The 19378-nt window shown below is 39.5% G+C and overlaps 1 protein-coding gene across 1 annotated transcript in view; it reads left to right on the top strand.

Annotated features, from left to right (window-relative positions):
- Positions 1-19378, top strand: part of col24a1 (collagen type XXIV alpha 1) — an 89653-nt gene that overhangs the window by 35485 nt on the left and 34790 nt on the right. Inside the window, exons 13-25 of the mRNA XM_023394530.2 lie at positions 463-516; positions 1201-1245; positions 6630-6683; positions 7074-7118; positions 7555-7608; positions 8126-8179; positions 8894-8947; positions 11153-11206; positions 11289-11342; positions 13399-13443; positions 13717-13770; positions 15032-15076; positions 18399-18452. Of these exons, the coding sequence (XP_023250298.1) occupies positions 463-516; positions 1201-1245; positions 6630-6683; positions 7074-7118; positions 7555-7608; positions 8126-8179; positions 8894-8947; positions 11153-11206; positions 11289-11342; positions 13399-13443; positions 13717-13770; positions 15032-15076; positions 18399-18452 (666 nt within the window). The remainder of the gene's footprint in view (positions 1-462; positions 517-1200; positions 1246-6629; positions 6684-7073; positions 7119-7554; positions 7609-8125; positions 8180-8893; positions 8948-11152; positions 11207-11288; positions 11343-13398; positions 13444-13716; positions 13771-15031; positions 15077-18398; positions 18453-19378) is intronic.

Here is a 19378-nt window from a genome sequence, read left to right on the forward strand (position 1 = left end):
CTCACACTGTGAAAAGTTAATGTTCTAAAAACAAGCCTTAGCTTCTCTGTGTTGAGGTTGCCAAATGGGCAGGCAGCCCAGTGTCTGTTTTATCCAAAGGGTTTTTTCTGGAACACTGAGCGATGTCTGGCTAACTGGATCAAAGTCTGTGGCCCAAGGGCTGTTGTAAGCCAGCCCGCAAGCTCACCAATACACTCACTAATCTTGCTTCATTAAATAAGCATTATTTTCACACTATGTCAATGCAAATTTGATCTTGATGAACAACTTAGGGAAAGGGCATCTTACATGCTACTGCATATGTAAAGTAAAGATCAGATAAAAAATAAAAACGTAGATTAAGTAATAAGAGCAAAGCAAAGCAAAGCGAAATTAACTACTGGTCATTCCCCTGTAGGGAGGTGTATATACTTCAAATTGAGGCTATTTCTTATATTGAATGTGGATGTACTTCTCCCACAGGGTGTTGTGGGTGATGCAGGGGAGAGGGGGCCTCCTGGTCCTGATGGCAATGAGGTGAGAACCGTTGTCGTTCTCCTGGTGTTTTCATTTGTCCTCTTTTTTGTCTTATAGTTTTCATCTCTGCCTGCTATTTCACTTCTCTCTCCTCTATCTCCAAAGTCTGGGTCTCCCTGTGTGTCATTTGTCCTCTCTCATAAGTGACTGTGTGTACAAATGCACTGTATTCAGCTATTTCCTGCATTATCTAACTCAACTATGTGGTCTTTTTCTTGTATGTTAAGGGTTAAGGCCTTTTATCACCACTTCCAAAATGTATCAATATTGTGTAATACAAGAACAAACAAAAAAAAGATTTTGACGGACAAACCAAGTTAATTTTTTTTCAAGAAACAAACTACATTCAGTTGGCCGCGCAGGGAATTGACAGAAACTGTTATAGTCTAGTAAAGCATATAACTTTATCAATAGGTGTCACAATATTCACATATAGATTAGCCTAACATTACTGAGCATTTTAGGTTTTTATTCAGTGGGCAATTATACAAATTACTGAGCCGCCTTAACAAATGTTTGGGTTTCAGACATTAATATGTTTAGATTTGATGTCATTCAGGGGGATTGCACCTGAAAACGTAGTTACACTTACAGTATTTCCAATGTAGCCTTGGGAATGAGGAATGTGCAATACTGTAAGTGTCCTGTCCTGTGTACTTAGGATGTTGCTGTGATGTTTCACAGGGGCCTGTTGGTGGGATTGGCATTAGCGGCTTTCCTGGTCTAAGGGTGAGTATCAGTTTTGCAATGTTGTCATTTTTATTAATATGTTATATTTCCCAAGCTGAATGAGAGCTATGTTTAATCTCTCATTCGTTTGCCTCACAGTTCTACTTCTGTCTATCCTTGTACTTGTTTTCGAGGTTGCTTGGGTGTCCTTCTTTCATTCTGCTCGTCTGTCACTAGTTGTTAGGTTAGGGTTTGGATGACCGATAGCAGGATGTGTTGTGTTGCTGCACGAATGATGACTGAATTTATGTGACGTGAATTTTCATGCAGCCAGCAATTTTTTGCGTTGGCTTACTGTAGTACTTAAGCCAGTGTTTTGCAGTCATTGTTAATGATTGCCGGTACTGAAATCTTTAACTGTACTCAGGTGACTATCAAGAGTCAAATATTTCATGCACTTTAAGAGTTTTCTGGCAAGGCTTCTAGTCTAATCCACAGGGACTTGATAGAATATAAATAGGATGGGATTCAGAAATAAACTGTTGTAGCTCCACATAATGAGTCATTGTCACTGCTAACCCCATGGCAGTGTCAAAAAAAGTCCAAAGCAGTAAAGATAGTTTAGCTGAGAGGTTTAAAGATATTGTAAAAATTCACTTTCAAATGGGGCAAATGTCCCACATGCATAATACGGCAGATGTTCAGACTTAAAACAGCAGTACCACTGTTGATATGACGTCTAACATCACAATAATATCATGTTATTTTTCTCTAATATCAACCAATGACCAACCTATCTCATTAATTAATTAAGTAAAATTACTGGTAGCAACACTCCTCTACTGCTTGGGAGAACAGTAAAACTCCAAACAAACCAGACATATCACCATGATAAGCAACACCTTTTATTCTGCCTATTGTCACCTGCAAGAGTCACTCCATTCCTGCATCATGGGCTCTGACCACAGTTGTACATGTTGGGTACAATGAAGGGGACCATGCATTATGAGGGGTGCATGTCAAAAGTCAATTTTGAAGTAAAAGAAAAAAAAAAAACAGTGTCTAGCTCTGTCAAAGCAAAATAATTCACAACCCCTTCAGTCAGTTTTAGTAATCATACAGTTTCACTCACAGGTCTTAAATGTTACCAGCATGACCACCAGGGAGGCTCAGTCTTGAGTGAGGAAAAAAATCTAGATTCTCACTGGTCTAAAGATGTCTTTTCACTGTGGAATGTGCAATTGTTAAAAACTGAGTTCACAGAGGCCTCTTAAACATGTCCATGTTAGCAAACTAGATACAATTCTATGTGCCACTTTTCCTGTGTCACAATTTCAAGCTTCATTTTCACTGGTTTGCTGTCCTTACAACATGGGGATTTATTGGGGTGTTTGAAAGGTCACTCAGTGTGGCGCTAGACACATCTGGATGGATGGGGTTTCCTTAACCTTCACCTCAGCTACTGGCTGTAAGTCAACTTTACTACTGACACAGTCAGACATGAAACATGTAGACATTATCTTTAAGATTTCTCTTTTACTTGACAACGTTATTATCACAGGGTTAGACATGTAGGGCAATCAAAATATGAAGAATACCACAGCTACAAAGCAAACCCCATGTGAATTTTTCACTACATCTGAACATTTCAGTGTTTGACTCCAGAGTTGCGGACTAACATTATGGCACCATGTGTCGCTGTAAAAATTAGTAGCAACATTTTCAAAAGGAAATCATTGTCACTCCAGGTTAAAAGTGGTCAGGATTTGAACCAGACGCAGCGCTGCTGGTACCTTACTGTCACAAACTAACATATCAAGCTTGTCTGTTCACTTAACTTCTCTGTGAAGTGCACAGAGATGTGACTCACTGCTTTTTAGTCTTCAGTTTGGGTGTTTGACTTCAAAATTCACTGAGCCTCACGATCAAACCCACACCCTGGGTAATTTGAAGCATTTCTCTAACAGAGGTCAGAAACACTTGAGCTGTGTTTCTCTGAGTCCTTACGTTTTTCATAGGGATGTTGGACAAAACTCAGAGCTTGTCACTGAATAGCATTTCTTAGAGCATTTTAATTTTTGGGTGTTGGACTTCAAGTCAGGATCAAACCCACATCCTCAGCCCTGACTGTCTGGCTGACTGATGTTATACCATTGGTCAGCCAAATGTTGTGTAACTGAGTGCCAAGGTTACACCATTAACCGACTTTTCAGACCCCTTTAGCAACCTTTTTCTTTCTTTTTTTTTTTAAAGAAGCATTTGGCGCCAAATCTAGTGACTTTTTTCCATAGAAGAGAGTCACCAGTATCGCCCCTTGAGTCCAAGTTTGGTTTTCCCTTCACATGCAAACCTCTCTATGCTGACCACAGGTCAGCTGATATGACTGAGCTTCTAATTGGACTAACTTGTGATCATTCAAATGATCTGTGATCATTTCACAAATATACAGCACAGCTGTTGCCTTTAATTATGGTGATTTTGTCAGATGACATAGTGGTTATAAGATCAGGATTTTAGCAGTGCAGTGCAGCAGCTTGGAAATAGCTTGGAAATGGCTGTTGATCACATGTAGTCTTAATGGGCCACGTTTCAGAAAGTATTCCAAGACCTATTGTAGGAACCTTTCCAAGAACTATTCTAAGACCTTTGTCTACGTCCTCTGTCAGACAATTCAGTTAATTACCCGAGGATTGAACCCACAAACTCAAAATTTCAAAACAGTCCTCTAACACACTGAACAGTTTGGTCAGACATTAAGAATTACACACACTGGGTTGTATTTCCTTGAGCCTTTGATTCGTCCCTTTGGCTGTTGGACTTTAAAATTCACTGAGCCTTATAAACATGGAACCTCAAAACTTCCAAGCAGCCTTTTAACACACTGAGCTATTCTGTTTTGACCAACTTTGGCAAGTTATGGTAGCCAAGTGTAAAGGCAATGGACTAACAGGACTATTCAGAAGTTTTGAGGTTGTGGGTTTGATCTTCAGGCATACTGTTAGACTTTCAAGTCACACACCCGGAGGAAAGACCCAAAAGGCTGCTGGTGAGATAGCTCAGGGAATGGGTTTGTTGTCTGTGAGTTGCTTTGAATTTTGAAGTCAGACAGAAAAAGTAGAAATCTCTAAGAAATAGGGCTTCAGAGTCTGTGTTCAAACAGCAGTAAGAGGATTACTCTGGCGTTTTGAGGTCTTGGGTTTGATCGCCAGGATCTGCAGGATTAGGCACTTCATGTATGGATTGATAAATTCATAGAGCTGATGATACGGATTTGCATGTGCTGCAAAAATCACTTATTATGGATATGGCTAATCGTCATATCTCCAAAATGCTGGAGTTGAAGATTTGTTTATATTACAGATTGTGTATTACTCATGGTTTTTCACAAACTACAAAAAAAATTGTAAAATTTTTGTACAAAACTTACCCAACCCCCCCACACAACAATAGGAACAGAAAATAATTATTAATAATTAAAGCTGATGTAGTGGTTACTTGTCTTTATATCAACAAATTATTGCCAGTAAGTACTTTTGAGTAATCACATAAGAGAGCCAAAATAGTTACACCTCCTTAATCCAGTCTTTGATGTAATTCATATTCACTCAATTTTCCAGCTGACTGATTTTGACAGAAGATCCAACAAAGGACTTTAATTTGACATCTAAAACTCATTTTCACTTCCCAGTGTCAGTCACACCCTTGTGGCTTTAGTTGTGCTCACTCACTTATTGAAAGGCAATTACACAAAGTTAGACCTTTAGTTAAGTAATCAGAAAGGGAGCAGTAACAGAGCAGCAAGTGTTCGTTCTGGTATGCACTTGATGTCTTTGCCAGTGTGTGACTCAACAAAATGTGATGCAGCCAGACACTCTTTCAGAGCTTGAATGAAAAACAAAAAGGTGAAGTAGAGACAAAAATAGTTTGAAGTTATATAGGCTGTGTGTGTGTTTGTGTTCTTGTCTGCATTTGTTACTGTTTCACTACTCTTAACTTCAAATAGTTTTTGATTTTTTTGATCATTTTCACATGGTGTGGTTAGGTCTACATATACAGTAATTTAATGTACTTTTCCCACTGGCCTGTTGCGTCTCAAGTACATGATATAGTTTAGTATATGATGCACTGGGTGCTGAGGCATTTGTTTGTTTGATTGGACTTTCTGAGGCTACAAGGATTGTGTTGAAACAATACAACAATATGTTTTTTTGTTTAGTCTTTCATCACTTGTCATCCTGTGTGCCTAGGAGATAATGTTTTTGGATGATCTCTAACCACCTGGAAGTCAGGCTACATCTTGACAGCGGTTTGAGCAAAGGCTCTGTGTGGGATGTTGATGTAGCAGATCACGTCACTCAGGCTGGTGAACACCAGAGTTTTGGGGGAAAGTTTTTATCTCCTCCTTTCATTATGTCATTTTTCATGTGTTATCTGCTGAAAGCTTCTCCTGATGGAGTGCACATGATAATTGCCCGTCCTGCTGCAGTACCACAGAGGAGCTGCAACATCAAACACGGGCCTTACACGGTCCAGATGGAAACCTACTTTAAGCCACATGTGTTTGATGACATAACATTAAGCCATGTTCTCTCACTTGACTCACTTTTTTTTTTAATATTGGAAAGATTGACAGTTTGATTGTTTTGAAAACACCTTGAGTACACCTGAGTACCTTGGTAGAAACATTTTGAGTTTCTGGACCCTTTTTGCTGAGAAGTGAGATAAGAAGTTCAAGGTTCCTAATTATCATTGCATCCATTTGTATTCACTATTTAAGCATGAGGCAAATACTGTCTTTATTCATGCTTGTCTTGGATTCAATACTGACAGAGACATCTTTTCAACCTTACTCCCTTCTTCTTTAGGCCTTCCTACTGTCTCAAAGAGAAAAAAAAACTTGAGTGAGCAGGCTGCCTACTTTGCTTAATGAACATGTTTACCACAATATCAAAGAAATCCACACCTACAGTGTGGCCTCAGACTGCATTTAGTTAAATGTATTTGTGTATACCTATGTGAATGGTATGTATATGTGCTAAAGTACACACACACATCAATGTCACCACAACATCATTGCTACGGACACTGTTATAGCAATCACAGTGAAAACCATTCAATCAGCGGCCAGCAGAACTTCCTGTCTGCTTGTAAAGGGTACTTTTCAGTCTAGCCACACATTCTGGCCATTCCCACCTTGCCTCTGTCAATTAGAGTGGATATTGAGGGCTGGCAGTGGTGAGCAGGGCCAAGCCCAGACCCATACAAACAACTGAATGCAATGTCTGTACAGCTTAGTTCTGTTGTGACAAAAAGGAATGCTCTGTGTAGGAAACGGGCAGATAGTGTGTGTGTGTGTGTGTGTGTGTGTGTGTGTGTGTGTGTATGTCTGTGTGTGTCTGTGTACTTGTGATACATAAATTCCATTGTGTACCTTCTCTCCACAGGGGGACCCAGGGCCTGAGGGACTGCGAGGACTGCCTGGTCTAGTGGGACCTCAGGTAGGCTAGACATTTGCTACTGCAAATGCTCTAAATTTTGGGAAATTTGCTGTGCCATACTGTTGTTAGTTATATTAAACCATTGGAATCTGTAAACTATTTACTGTTTGTATGTTCATGTCATGAATCCAGTACCAGAATATATACTTATTCTGACATGTCAAAATCTATAAAGATAATTAAGTGTGAGAAAGAACTTTCAAAGCTTTTGCCACAATGTCAACTTTTGTCATTCATCAGGCTCCTCTTCCTTCTTCACGTCAGATGCAGAGCCCTGCTTCAAAACAAATCTTGTCATTGGTTCCTTGCAAAATTTTCTCCTTCACTCTCTTTCTCTCTAACTTACTCAATGGTCTACTTGTCCTCCCTCCTTTCTTTTGTCTGTGGCAGGGCCCAGCAGGACGAGCCGGCCTGCCTGGATTGAAAGGTGATAAGGTGATCTAAATATTTATATTATTGCAATGTATCCGTATTTAATGTGTCGGTAGCCCAACTCACATAATTGGACATATTACAAGAGATCATTTGACATTTTGATAACAGCCACCATATAAACTCAAATTTAATATCATGATAATAGACAGAGTGCATTAGCAGTTGGTTATTAAATATTGACATTTCTCCATAATGGAAAAAATGTATTTGGTCTTTACAATGTGGCCATTTGTTTTCATGATATCTAAACCTAAGCTGAACTTTGATAGCAACTTGATAGCGGTTTACATGTGTTGCTGCATAATGTTCATGTATCATACAGTATATACTGTAAGCAAATGTTCTGTGCCTATCTATGTTTAATCTATGGTTATATTGTGATCACTGTGGCAGGGTAGTGTTGTGTTATATCTCTGTATGATACTGTGAAATTTAGGGTGAAGTGGGACAAAGGGGCCAACCAGGAGAGATGGGGTACCAAGGTGATAAGGTAAGTCTCCTTTTATACAAACAAGATTTTAAGGAAAACAGACACACACACCATGTGAGCACTATGTGGTATGAAAAGAACAACCCACATCAGTTGGTCTGACTTTACTTGGTAAAATTCCAGCACAATACTTTTTTTTTCACGTTTTTTCACTTGATGATACGTTTACAACAAATGCATGTTTTTGTTTTTCTTAATTGTTTAAACATGTAGAAGTGATCTCCTTTTCCCTCCTGCTGCGACAAATAATTGGACAATAACAGGATATATAGAGCAATATTTGTCTTTGCTAAATCAGGAATACATTAATCAAAACATTTTCCCCAATCAGAAGCGCAGTGTGTGTGTCTGAATAAATGCAGATGTTGATTCATTAATCACATGAAGTCACCACACAATGCTTGTGCCATGTAAATATGGGTGTATTAGCATGGAAATGGATGCAACAAACAGACACACAAACACACGCAAACAATGTGCAAAACCAGTTTGAGAGTGTTATGTCTGTATGTTTCAGGGTGCCGCTGGTGTGCCTGGTCCCACTGGGCCAAGAGGGAAACCAGGACCACCGGTATGTTCGTGTGAGTGTGTATGTGTCTGTGCAGCTTTTATAGACAAAGCCATGTAAACACAGTGTACCACAATGAGATCTGGACTCTATTTGTTTTAGCTTGTAAACTAAAGTTAGTTCAGTCACATTCACAACACATCAGCTTTATTGTGCATTTGCATGTTAGTGAGCTCCAGCTCTTATCCCTAGATTCGCAAATGCAGCAACACAATACATGATGAAGACGAAGCAAGTAAGGGCTACTACCTGTGAAGTGAGAGAGAGAGAGAGAGAGAGAGAGAGAGAGAGAGAGAGAGAGAGAGAGAGAGAGAGAGAGAGAGCGCTCCATTGTGTTTGGGCTTAAGTGTCTCATGATTGATTGAGTGACCGGAATTCAGTCTTGCTGCTTGATAACATACCCAGTGTACATGAAGCCCTATGTATGTCACAACTGATCAGTTTGTTGTTTGTACTATGTCAGTGTAAATAAGCTTTTGTTGCATCATATGCATCAAATGGCTAAAAGAACACAACGTGGCATTGTATTGAGTCATTACTATGATTTTTCATATCCACACTTAAAATTTCATGATGAAAAAATATAACACATTATCTAAGAGGCGACAGAGAGGCAGGGGACTTGTATATGAGAAAAATCAGTGACAAGGAAAACACATTTAAGCTGGGAAAAATATCTCATTTGTTTTTGTCTTCATGTGTTCTTTTTTTAAACAGGGTAGAATTGGAGAGATGGGGGCACAAGGACCACATGGTCCTCCAGGACCAGAGGTAGGACATACACATGATAAGTTTTCATATTCATCATGTCCTTTTATTTTTTCTCAGTTTTCTCAGAATAGAGGCGCATGATCACATTATGTGAACAGTGACCAGTGCTTTGTGTTTAAAGGCTAATGCAGTTATGCTTTGACTTACAAGGAGGGTAGTTCACTTTGTTGTTTACCTGAAGTAAGTAATGTATGGGTAACTACTTATATATTATACTAATAACTTTACTGAAGGACAATTTGCAGCTCTACAGAAGAGGTTGATTTTTTTCCAGGCGAGTAAACCTGATGTCTTGTCTTTTTTTTAAATGTTGCTGTGGGTAAGATTGTGACATAATATTGAAATGCATGGAAAAGGAGCACGATTGAGAAAAAGACAGGAATTAGAACATCAAATTATTACTTAAAGGTTTGTGTGGTACTTTGGCACAGTGTAAAGCACAGGTGGCTAGTGAGCCGGCCCAAACACGGATGCAGCTATGAAACATAATCGTCCTGCTGTATCTTTTCTTTCCTATTAAAGGGTATGTAATGTGGTAGACGCAGAGCCAAGGCCAAGCTTCTTTTATGGATATAAGAGACATAAGAGAGATACAGAAGTTGTCGTTCAGATTTCATTATACTGCATAGGAAACTTGATGTCAGTACCTTTTTAAAACAGAAAAATTAATGTATAAAATATGGTGTAAAATAAATACTTTCAGCTACAATGCACTGCCTGGAGATAATCAAGAACAATGTACTCATTAACAAAGGAATCAAAATGTCATTATTTTCGGTGACCTCTTGTGCCTCCTTCAAAATTCTACTTATATAAATGAAATATTAAAATCTCCCAGATTATAATGAATTTTAATGAGCTCATTCATGCTTCCCAGATGATGAACTTCTCACACCCAAGCTTTCCTCTAGTACTACCATCAGGTTAAATTGCAAACTTTGTACACAAGATATTAAATAATTAGTTTTGCTAAATGCTGTATTTGCTGCAGCTATTCATGGTTTGCTGGGACTTCATGCCCTCTCCTTTTGCCAGCTCTAGGCCAGAATTTCCTCTTGTACATCTCAGAGTCTAATGGGAAAATAACAACAACATTTACTAAGTAGGATTTTGTCTTTCTAGGCAATGACTTTTCACTTTGGAAAGTAGACAGCATTGGGTGATCTTATCACCCTTCCTTCATTTGCCACCCTTAAATAAGAAAAAGTCACTCAGATATTAGATATGTAATAAACTAACAAGCAAGGTCCACTGTCATTATCATGACATTTGCTGAACATACACCTTTACTTTAAATGACCCGTAGTACCTTCCTGAGGTTGCATCTTCTTCCTTGGGGACAATGGCAAACTTACTAAATTATTCATACCTCACTGTGACAGGCCGAAACACGTCAGTCTAATGAAGTTATTCTTTACTGCAAGTGTTGCTGGAGTTTTGACCTCTTTAGACCTTTTTTGATTTCTGCATGCACCTTGGAAGTAGGTGAAGTTGTGCCAGAAACCTCACTTTGTTTCTACAGAATTGTGTAGAGTGGGCAATGGAGGCACCAGTCAAGTCGACTCACTAGCCCCAAAACTTTATTACGTCCATGTGTTTCATCAAAGACAATTTTAATCTTTCATCCCTTGGTTTCCTTGTTCGGACATCTCCCTCCAGCATTTCTTGGCTTGGATGTGGAATACCTCACCATTTGTCAAAGAGGTCATTGTTGGTGCTACAAAAAAAAAGTCAAAAGCATGGAAATGTCAAAGACACATTGCTCTCAGGAGTGCAACATGACCATAGGTCACACAGGCCACAGCTAGCACGCGTATTTTCTGAAATGAGTGATTGTGTCCTGGCAGGCGGGCCTGAAGGTATTCAGCCTCTATCAGCTCAGTAGCAATCCATCACTATCTTTACATCAGTTCTCTGTAAGTCTGTCTATGCTCTCCAGCAAGACCCCACCCCTATGTGTGTTTGATTTATGCATGCTGCCTTCAGTGATTTGCAAAGGGGAGTTTACACATAAACAGGCCTACTTAAAACCTCCAATTTTGAATACAGTATAATCCTACCCCACCTGTAATGTACACAAAGGTGCAAAGAGTTGATTTGAAATGTGGTGGCTCATGCTCAACCACTTAGTCAAGTGACTCATGACAGATGGAATAATAAAACCATATACCATAATAATAGTGTCTCTCTTTCTGCTTTTGAAAGGGGTTTCCTGGCGACATTGGAGTACCAGGGCCTAACGGTCCACCTGGACCAAAGGTACAACCATAACTGTTTTTCTCGCCAGCCATTCATCCATTCAGTTCATCCAATTCAATTCATGCATTCGGCTGTGTTTCAGGGTTTGCAGGGAGCCAGAGGGCCCCAAGGCCCACAGGGGCCAAAAGGAATACAGGTGAGACGATTCAACACCCACCTTTATTCTACACATCAGCTCCGCTCTTGACTCACTAATAGAGAAAAGTGGAAAGTATGGCTCATTCAGAGATTTCCATTGGATCATTAGTCTGAGGCAAGATTAACTAACACATTGATTCTCATTTAGCATCTAGTCATATCTCAAACTGTTACAGCTTAGCCCTCCCACTAAGCTGGGAGTGTTTTTTCCTTGCGATATCTCTCGGGGCATGTTCCACTGGGTGAAGTCATGATTCACCATTGGGTGCTTATGAAAACAAGGTTGAACATTTTCCAGCCCTGGAAAAAATGAACAGAAGCCTTTGGAAGGCTTACAACACATACACATTTCTATTGTGCTGAAAGTTACTGCCCAGCAACCACTTACAGAGGTTTAGAGTTGGCCAGAGTACTCTTATCTCACAAACATGTTTTTGGTATGAAATCACAACACTTCAGTCAGATATGAGTACACAGACAAAGCTGTTAAACGTTTGATGCCTAAAACTGCCAAAGAAGTTGTATTTTTAAAGTGGATTACATATATCTGACAGCTGAAGTCAATATTATAGGTTTGGTTTGATAGGGTAGCACAGCGAAATATTTTTATAAACTCAGTGTTCTCTTATTTGGATTGTAAGCATTACTGTTATAGGCCACAGAGATATTTTAGCAAGTGATTCATGATAAATCCCTTACAACTGCTTTTTATAGATTTATTGAAATGTAAGTTTGCATGCATGGCTTTTTTAAAGATTGTTTTTGGCTATTCGCCTTTGTCTGATGTTGATAATAGATATACAGACATGAAACATGGTATGCAACAGAGGTCCCTGGCAAGAATAAAACCAGGGAAGTTGTGGTTATAATAATAATAATAATAATGATAATTTATTATCATTATTTTGTGAACTGATGTTATTTAGGTGTGGAAATTTCTGTATGTACGAATGAGCCAAAACATTATGACCACTCACAGATGAGTTGAGATGAAGTAAATAATGTTTTTTGTGTAACAGTGGTGCATGTCAAAGTAGTGGGAATAGTGAATAGTGGGCTCTTGTAGTCAGTGTGTTGGATGGAGAGAAACAGCCAAACTCAAACGACTGGGATGGAGAGACTCTGAAATGGCTGGGCTTGTGGTGTGGTCCCAGTCTGCAGTGCAGTGCTGAGTCCCTACAGAAAGCGGTCTGAGGAGGAACAAAACACAAACCGTGAGAAGGTGTGAGGCACCCAAAGCTCAAATTTTTCAGTTATGGTAAGAACACACACTTGTAGGCCAGTCAGAGCGCCCGTGTGTAGGTCATAACTGGACCTTGGAGCAATGGAAGAAGATTCCCCTGTCCAATGAGTCCTGGTTTCTTTGACATCACATTAACGGCTGGGTGTGTGCCATTTACCTGGGGAAGTGATGACACCAGGATGCACTGTGGGAAGAAAACAAGCCAATAGGAATGTGATGCTCTGGGCAATGTTGTGCTGGGAAACCCTGGGTCCAAGCATTCCACATGACCTACCCAAACATTTTAGCAGACTAGATACACCCCTTCATTGCAATGATATTCCCTGATGGCATTGGCCTCTTTCTGCAAGATAATGTGCCCTCCCACACTGTATACATTGTTGAGGAATGGTGGAACATGACGAAGAGTTTCGATCAAGCATCTGTGGGATGTGCTGGAACAAGAAGTCCAATCTGTGGTGGCTCTACCATGCAACTTACAGGACTTAAAGGATCCTTTGCTCATGTCTTGGTGCCACATACTACAGGGCACCTGCAAAGTTCTTGTGGAGTCCATGTCTCAGTGGATTGTTGCTGGTAACAGCATATTAGTCTGGTGGTCATAATGTTGTGGCTTATCAGTGTATATGATGAATCTCAACAAGTACCTTTTTCATATATCGTGCTATTGTTCATATTGTTTGGTAGACCTGCTGGGTTGTCTGTTGCACTAGCTGTGTTTATATATATATATGTGTGTGTGTGTGTGTGTGTGTGTGTGTGTGTGTGTTTACAAATATGAATGTATAATGAACTGTATTGTGTTCTGCAGGGTGAGGAAGGACCACTTGGCCCACCTGGGAGCGCAGGCCCTACTGTAAGAACTCCCAGAATCTCATACTGTATATACACAAACACACACAGACACTGGACCTTTTGCAGTAGGTTTGAATGATTCAGTCCACCTAGATGTTCTATCCGGAAGCAGCTGGTTGTGATAAACAGCAGATGTGATAAACCCATTATGAGCTTTACTGTCTTTTGATTGTTACGTGTGTGTGTGTGTGTGTGTGTGTGTGTGTGTTTGCGTGTGTGTGTGGGTGCGTGCGTGTATGTGTGCACGTGTCTGCCTCTCTGCCTGTCTTTATAGGGGAGATCTGGAAGGAAAGGCTACATAGGTGAACCTGGTCCTGAGGGTTTGGAGGTAAGTCTGCTTTCATAACTGTACTATCATTACTGTACTGTGACTGTAGTATCACTACATTCATAGATGCATACATTTGAGGCAATTTCAAGTTTAGATTTGTAAATGCCTCACAAGTAGGTCTGTAACAGCAGATCATGGTACAATATTGTTGTGAGTACAAAAATGCGTTCATATCATGACTGTTCTATTTACAAATAATCAGAACATCTGTGTTTTTATTACAGACCACAGTATGTTCATGTCCAAGTTTTGATATGCATCTGTAAAGGAATATGCTTAGGTTAGCTTTTTTTTGTGTTTACATTCCAGTTGACCTAGACATTATTGTACAATTTCTTTTCTGAAGTTTAGAAATTAGAAAAGAAGACTACCTGTGTATGGGCCTGTTGTTTCTTCTCTTTAGCTTCTTGCCATTCATGTTGAAGACCTGATTCCAAACTAATGAGAATCATCTGCTACATCTACTTTACTAGAGCTGAACACCTCCATCTTTAGGACGCAATGACAGTCTTATGGCTTGTACTGTCTGTTTAGATTATTTAACAATCAGTTTGTTCTCATTTTTTTTTGCTTCAGCAAACCACAGCATGCCATACCTGTTCCTCACTCTATTTTATTGGCTATAATTGGCTTTTGTACATACCAAAAATGCATTGCGGTGATCAGGGTATCAATGTGTTTCAAGATTTTACATGCCAGTGCTTATTTTTTCTATTCATAAGCGTTTGGTGTTTTCCTTTGTTAAAACAGGTAAAAACACCAATAAAATTAAAACAGTTTTTTTGTAGTTCTATAATTTCATAAATGCAATAAACTATAGTTATTTTATAGTATAACCATATATAAAACTTTAATGTTGTTATCTTCATTCTAATGGTCACGGTTTTGCGGCTTCAGATGATTTTTATTTGTGGGATAGGGGCCAAAAATGGCTCTTTTAATAGTAAAGGTTGCAGACCCCTGGTCTAGTGCTTACCACTGAGTGCCATGTCTCCATGTTTGTGACCCACTCACAGGAAGCCTAGACTTGCTGTGCTGTAAACATGCTCTTAATTTGGAGAAAAGATAATGTCTTACAGGGCCATTATCTGTTAAACCACAATGTGTGTAGAGGGGTGTGTGTTGTGTGTGTGTGTGGCCTTTTTAAACTTGTAATATCCTGAGAGCCCTGTGTCGGTAGTAGGGCAAGATGATAACAGAGATCTCTTTAATTACAGGAAGCTAACCAGCACACTGTTTGATGTTTTTTTGCTTGCAGGGAGAGAAAGGGGACATGGGAAATGTTGGAAAAATTGGACCACAAGTAAGTTGCTTTTACACTTCTTTTTAGTAACGACATTACTAATCCACAGCAGGATGGCTGTTGATTAGAAGGTTTCCATTAAAGCCTGCTGCAAGTGTTAATGTGGCGCCTTTTATTGTTGCCTTTATTAGCTTCAGTTTCCTTAAATATTTTTAATAGTTTGCCTAAAGATTAATACACGCATGACATTGAGATAATGATGCAGTGCTTCCATAGTTAAGGGAATGAAATCCTCCGGTGTGGCAGCTGTGGGGGAATTTACAGGAGCGCTTTCTTGTGTGTGTGTGTCTTGCTGTTTTCCTGACCCACTTTAAATGTTAAGAGAAATTTGGATACTCTCCCACCACCAAACAGTGTTTTCATCATGAAATTGGCAGAAAACTACAGGAGAACAGAAGGAACACCAATCAGAGATCCTCTATGGAAGTGACCTCATTGGGTTGCACGTTTGTTTATGGCTCAAAGCCTGCCAAAGTGTTTTTTACGTCTGTTGTTGCCCATGAATCATACTTGTGGGGCATGCTGTCAAAGTACAATAGCTTCAGTGGAAAATGTTAATCCAAAAAGATGCTGGTCTTTGTACCTTAAGTGGGTTGCAAGTGTCCCATAACATCTGTGTTAAGACTGTTTCTAAATTAAACAATTAACTGCAAAATCACAGTTTAATATATCTGTATTTCTGTTTTATGCTTCAGTTAATGCTTTATACCCAACACAAATACTCTAGAGAAATGTTGGGACATGTTTCCCCTTTGTAAAATCCTCAAACGCACACAACTGCTATGAGCATCCGAAGTATTTTCATCCTTCCTGGAGGCCCCTTAATGCTAATATTTGCATTCTGTGCATAGTGGAGGCAACCAAGCGGGCCATGTTGGACTGTGTTGCTGCAGTGCACATATGAGAAGGATTAAGCAGTTACTGAGTAGATGGGCCTTTGAAGCCATGGGGCTGTGCAGAGAAAAAAAAAATACTCTTAAACATATGGAGGCTCTAATGAGTCGCATTACATCACTTTCCAAATAAATTAGATGTGTAAGAGACTGAGAAAGACTTTTGTTGACGAGTGCATGTTCGATGTGAGGCTCGATACGAGGAGACTTTAGGCCACCTGTCTTCACAGAGTGCCCCTGTATCACCATGAGGCCTCCCATAAACTGTTTCAAGTGAAATTTTACTGGACCGTTTTACAGTGTAGTGTATTTTAGCCAATTTAGATTGTCTGCTGTGTTCCATTTTTAAGCCCCCCACCCCACCCCCCCATAAAACATGCATCAGTCCTCAATTACAAAAGGCAGCCACAGGTGTGCCTTGAAATATAGTTCACATGACGAACCCTGTGCTTTGATTTTTTTTCATGTCAGTAACTCAGTAGTGTATACTTATATGTGTGCATGAGAAAGAGGCACGTGTGAGGGAAAACCTTAAAACTCTTAACATGGTATGACTTGGGCTATATTTCTTCCCTAACTGTCAGGCTAATGGTTATATCCATACTTCTGTAACCCAGGCTGTGTCTGAGAACCCAGACCATCTTCAGAGCAGTACTGTAAAAGCTCCTATGTTAAGGGGCCTGTGACATGTAAACCCCTTTTAAAACCATTTCCTTCTGTTAAATGATACAGGGTACCTCATTGTCCCACTTCATGTCCCAATTAAGGGATTTGAGGTCAATTTAGAGCTCCTGTTCCCATGCCCGCAGGCTGCATCCCCTCGCAGACACTCTACTACTAATCCATTGTTCAGCTGCTTTACTTGCATCCAACAGGATAATGCCCTTTAGGTGATGATGCATGAATAACACTTTGAGACTGTCTGCCTTTTTAGCTGAGTTAGGGCATAACAAATGGGACTAAATCTCATTGCGTTTATATTAGTAGTCTGTTTCTTGTCTTTGACTTTGCGGTCAATTTGTCAATCTGTTACGTTACTCTTTCATTTACTTTTTTTTGTCTGTCTATACTTGCTTTCTCTCTTATTCTCTAGACTTGTAGGGGGATACAAAAATAGATTAGAAAAGAAAAAAAGTAAAAAATCAACAATACATGCTCAATGATTATGCGATGGAAGTAAGAATAGCACTCGTGGAATCTCGTAACCTGTTGTAACTAGGTATCTACGTGAATATATCACTCTGCAAAGAAGAAATGCAGCAATGAAAAAATGGCCCTTACAACTAGAGGCAGCCGCAGTCTGACCACACTGGCTTTTGTGGTTGGCCAGAAGTGAAACTATGGTCTACAAATGGGCAGCCATATGAATTATTACAATAACACTGATATTCAGTGAGGTTCAGATGTTCTGTAACTACAGTGTCCTGGTGGCTTTTTGCTGTGTATTTGCAGTATGGTGACTTTAGCCTGGCTTGTGATATGTGCATCTGATTGTTTTCTTTTGTCCTTTTATGTGTCTGGTCAATCTTTTTTCTCTTTAAGTTTATTTATTTATTTTCAAAAATAAACGCAGTGAAGAGTTAGAAAACATACAGTTACCCTTTCTGGTTAGATGTCTACCTAGCGACCCCTAAGTCTTACTGCTGATCTGGATCTCCATATAGTCCAGTGGAGAGGCTGGCACAGGTCCAAACTGCTACCCCTCTCCCAGACAACTGGTCTGGAAGTGGTTAAGCTCCTTTGATAACTCTCATATTTACATTAGCTTGTGTTTTCCCCTGTACTAAGTAGTATGTATCTTTTCGGGGCCATCTGTATTGAATTACTGTGTGTTGTGAAATTAGTATGCCTCTAATAATTCCCAATCAGTGCTATTTTACCCAAGAAATATGTTATTGTTGTTTCTTGTTAGATATATAAATATAGTTTATTTTCCACAACTCAAAAGTTTTCAAAGCAACCTTTTTTTTAGCTTTGGTAGGCACGTACTGATCTTTATGATCTGCTTTTGTTTTTCTGTCTCACTATTAACTTATGGATGAATTGATTTTACACTTTAAGACCCCTAATATAAAAACATTTCTTTGAAACACAAACATGTATTTTTAGTAGTGAAAAGTGTAAATCTGTGGGGTTTTTTTTACAGGCAGCACTATTAATAATAATCATATTATCATTAAATCAAAATTTAAAAAGGAATTAAAGTTGTTCCAGGAATTCAGAAGTCAACATACAGGTTTTTTCCTCCAGTCAGAGGCTCCTCCTGTTTTCTTACGTAAGCATTACATTGTAATCTCTAACCTTTTGCATTCCAGATGTCATAACAGGTTGGAAAATAATCCTTAGATGAATGAAGATCAGGTCCTCACACTGACATACTTTCTCCTGACGTGTTTGTGCTGAGCACGATTTCTCTCTCTCCTCTCCAGGGTCCAGTAGGCCTGATTGGGATAGCTGGTGTGATAGGAGTTCCCGGTGAAAAGGTAAGGAGTGTGTTTCTCTATCATTAGGCCGTCAGTCAGCATCAGCTCGTTGCTTGTCAGTGGCAGACCCCTGTAATTAGGGCTGTAGTAAGCAGCCATGGCTGAAGGCCCCAGAGGGCCAGAACACATGCTTATATAAACACTCAACACTCTCACATCCACATCAATTATAATATTGTCAAAGATATGTCACCATTACTGCCCCTCAGCCCTCTACCCTCTGCCAGCAATTTCAAGGTAAGTTCAAAAGATATTTTCAGTTTAGTAGTTATCAAACCTCTTTGGATAAATTGGCCCGTCATCATTGGTCAGAGTGTTAACTGAGTGTTGTCAGAGTGTTCTTAATAGTATCAATAGACATGTGCTTTGCCAAATTATATATTATACTATTCTCCTTTCAAATGCATATGTACTCATAAAAAGGGGATTGTACCGCAGTAGTTTGAATCATATAAAAGTGCTCATGATGCAATCTGTAGAGAGGCCCTGAGGCTTTCTCCACGTTCAGCTCCCTTTGCTTCAAAGGTTAACAGAAAATGTTACAAGCAGCTCTGCATACTTCCAGCTTAAGTGAAAGGATTTTACTAACAGTCTACGTGTTGATTATTGATAATGATAATATACAAAATCGCCCCTTTTTTCGCCACCTATTTCCATTGTTCCCTCCCTATATGTTAACATGTTCCCCTTTCCTTCCTATCCAGAAGCCCCCTGTGTGTCAGAACATGTTCTTGTGATGGGAAGCTGTCTGCTTGTCAGACTCTTACTTGTCCTCCGCCTTCTCTTACTCAAAATCCTCCTCTTGATTCAATCTGTCAGCACCAACCATATCCTGACAGCCCACAAATTCCTTTCACATTATATATATATTCAATTCTTATTTAGACTTGAGTTTCCAATACAGCACCTTAAAACTATTCTGTTCA

The sequence above is a fragment of the Seriola lalandi genome, unplaced genomic scaffold, assembly GCF_002814215.2.
Source record: "Seriola lalandi dorsalis isolate HSWRI2012SDOR001 ecotype SW California unplaced genomic scaffold, Sedor1 jcf7180002054949, whole genome shotgun sequence".
Classification (NCBI taxonomy): domain Eukaryota; kingdom Metazoa; phylum Chordata; class Actinopteri; order Carangiformes; family Carangidae; genus Seriola; species Seriola lalandi.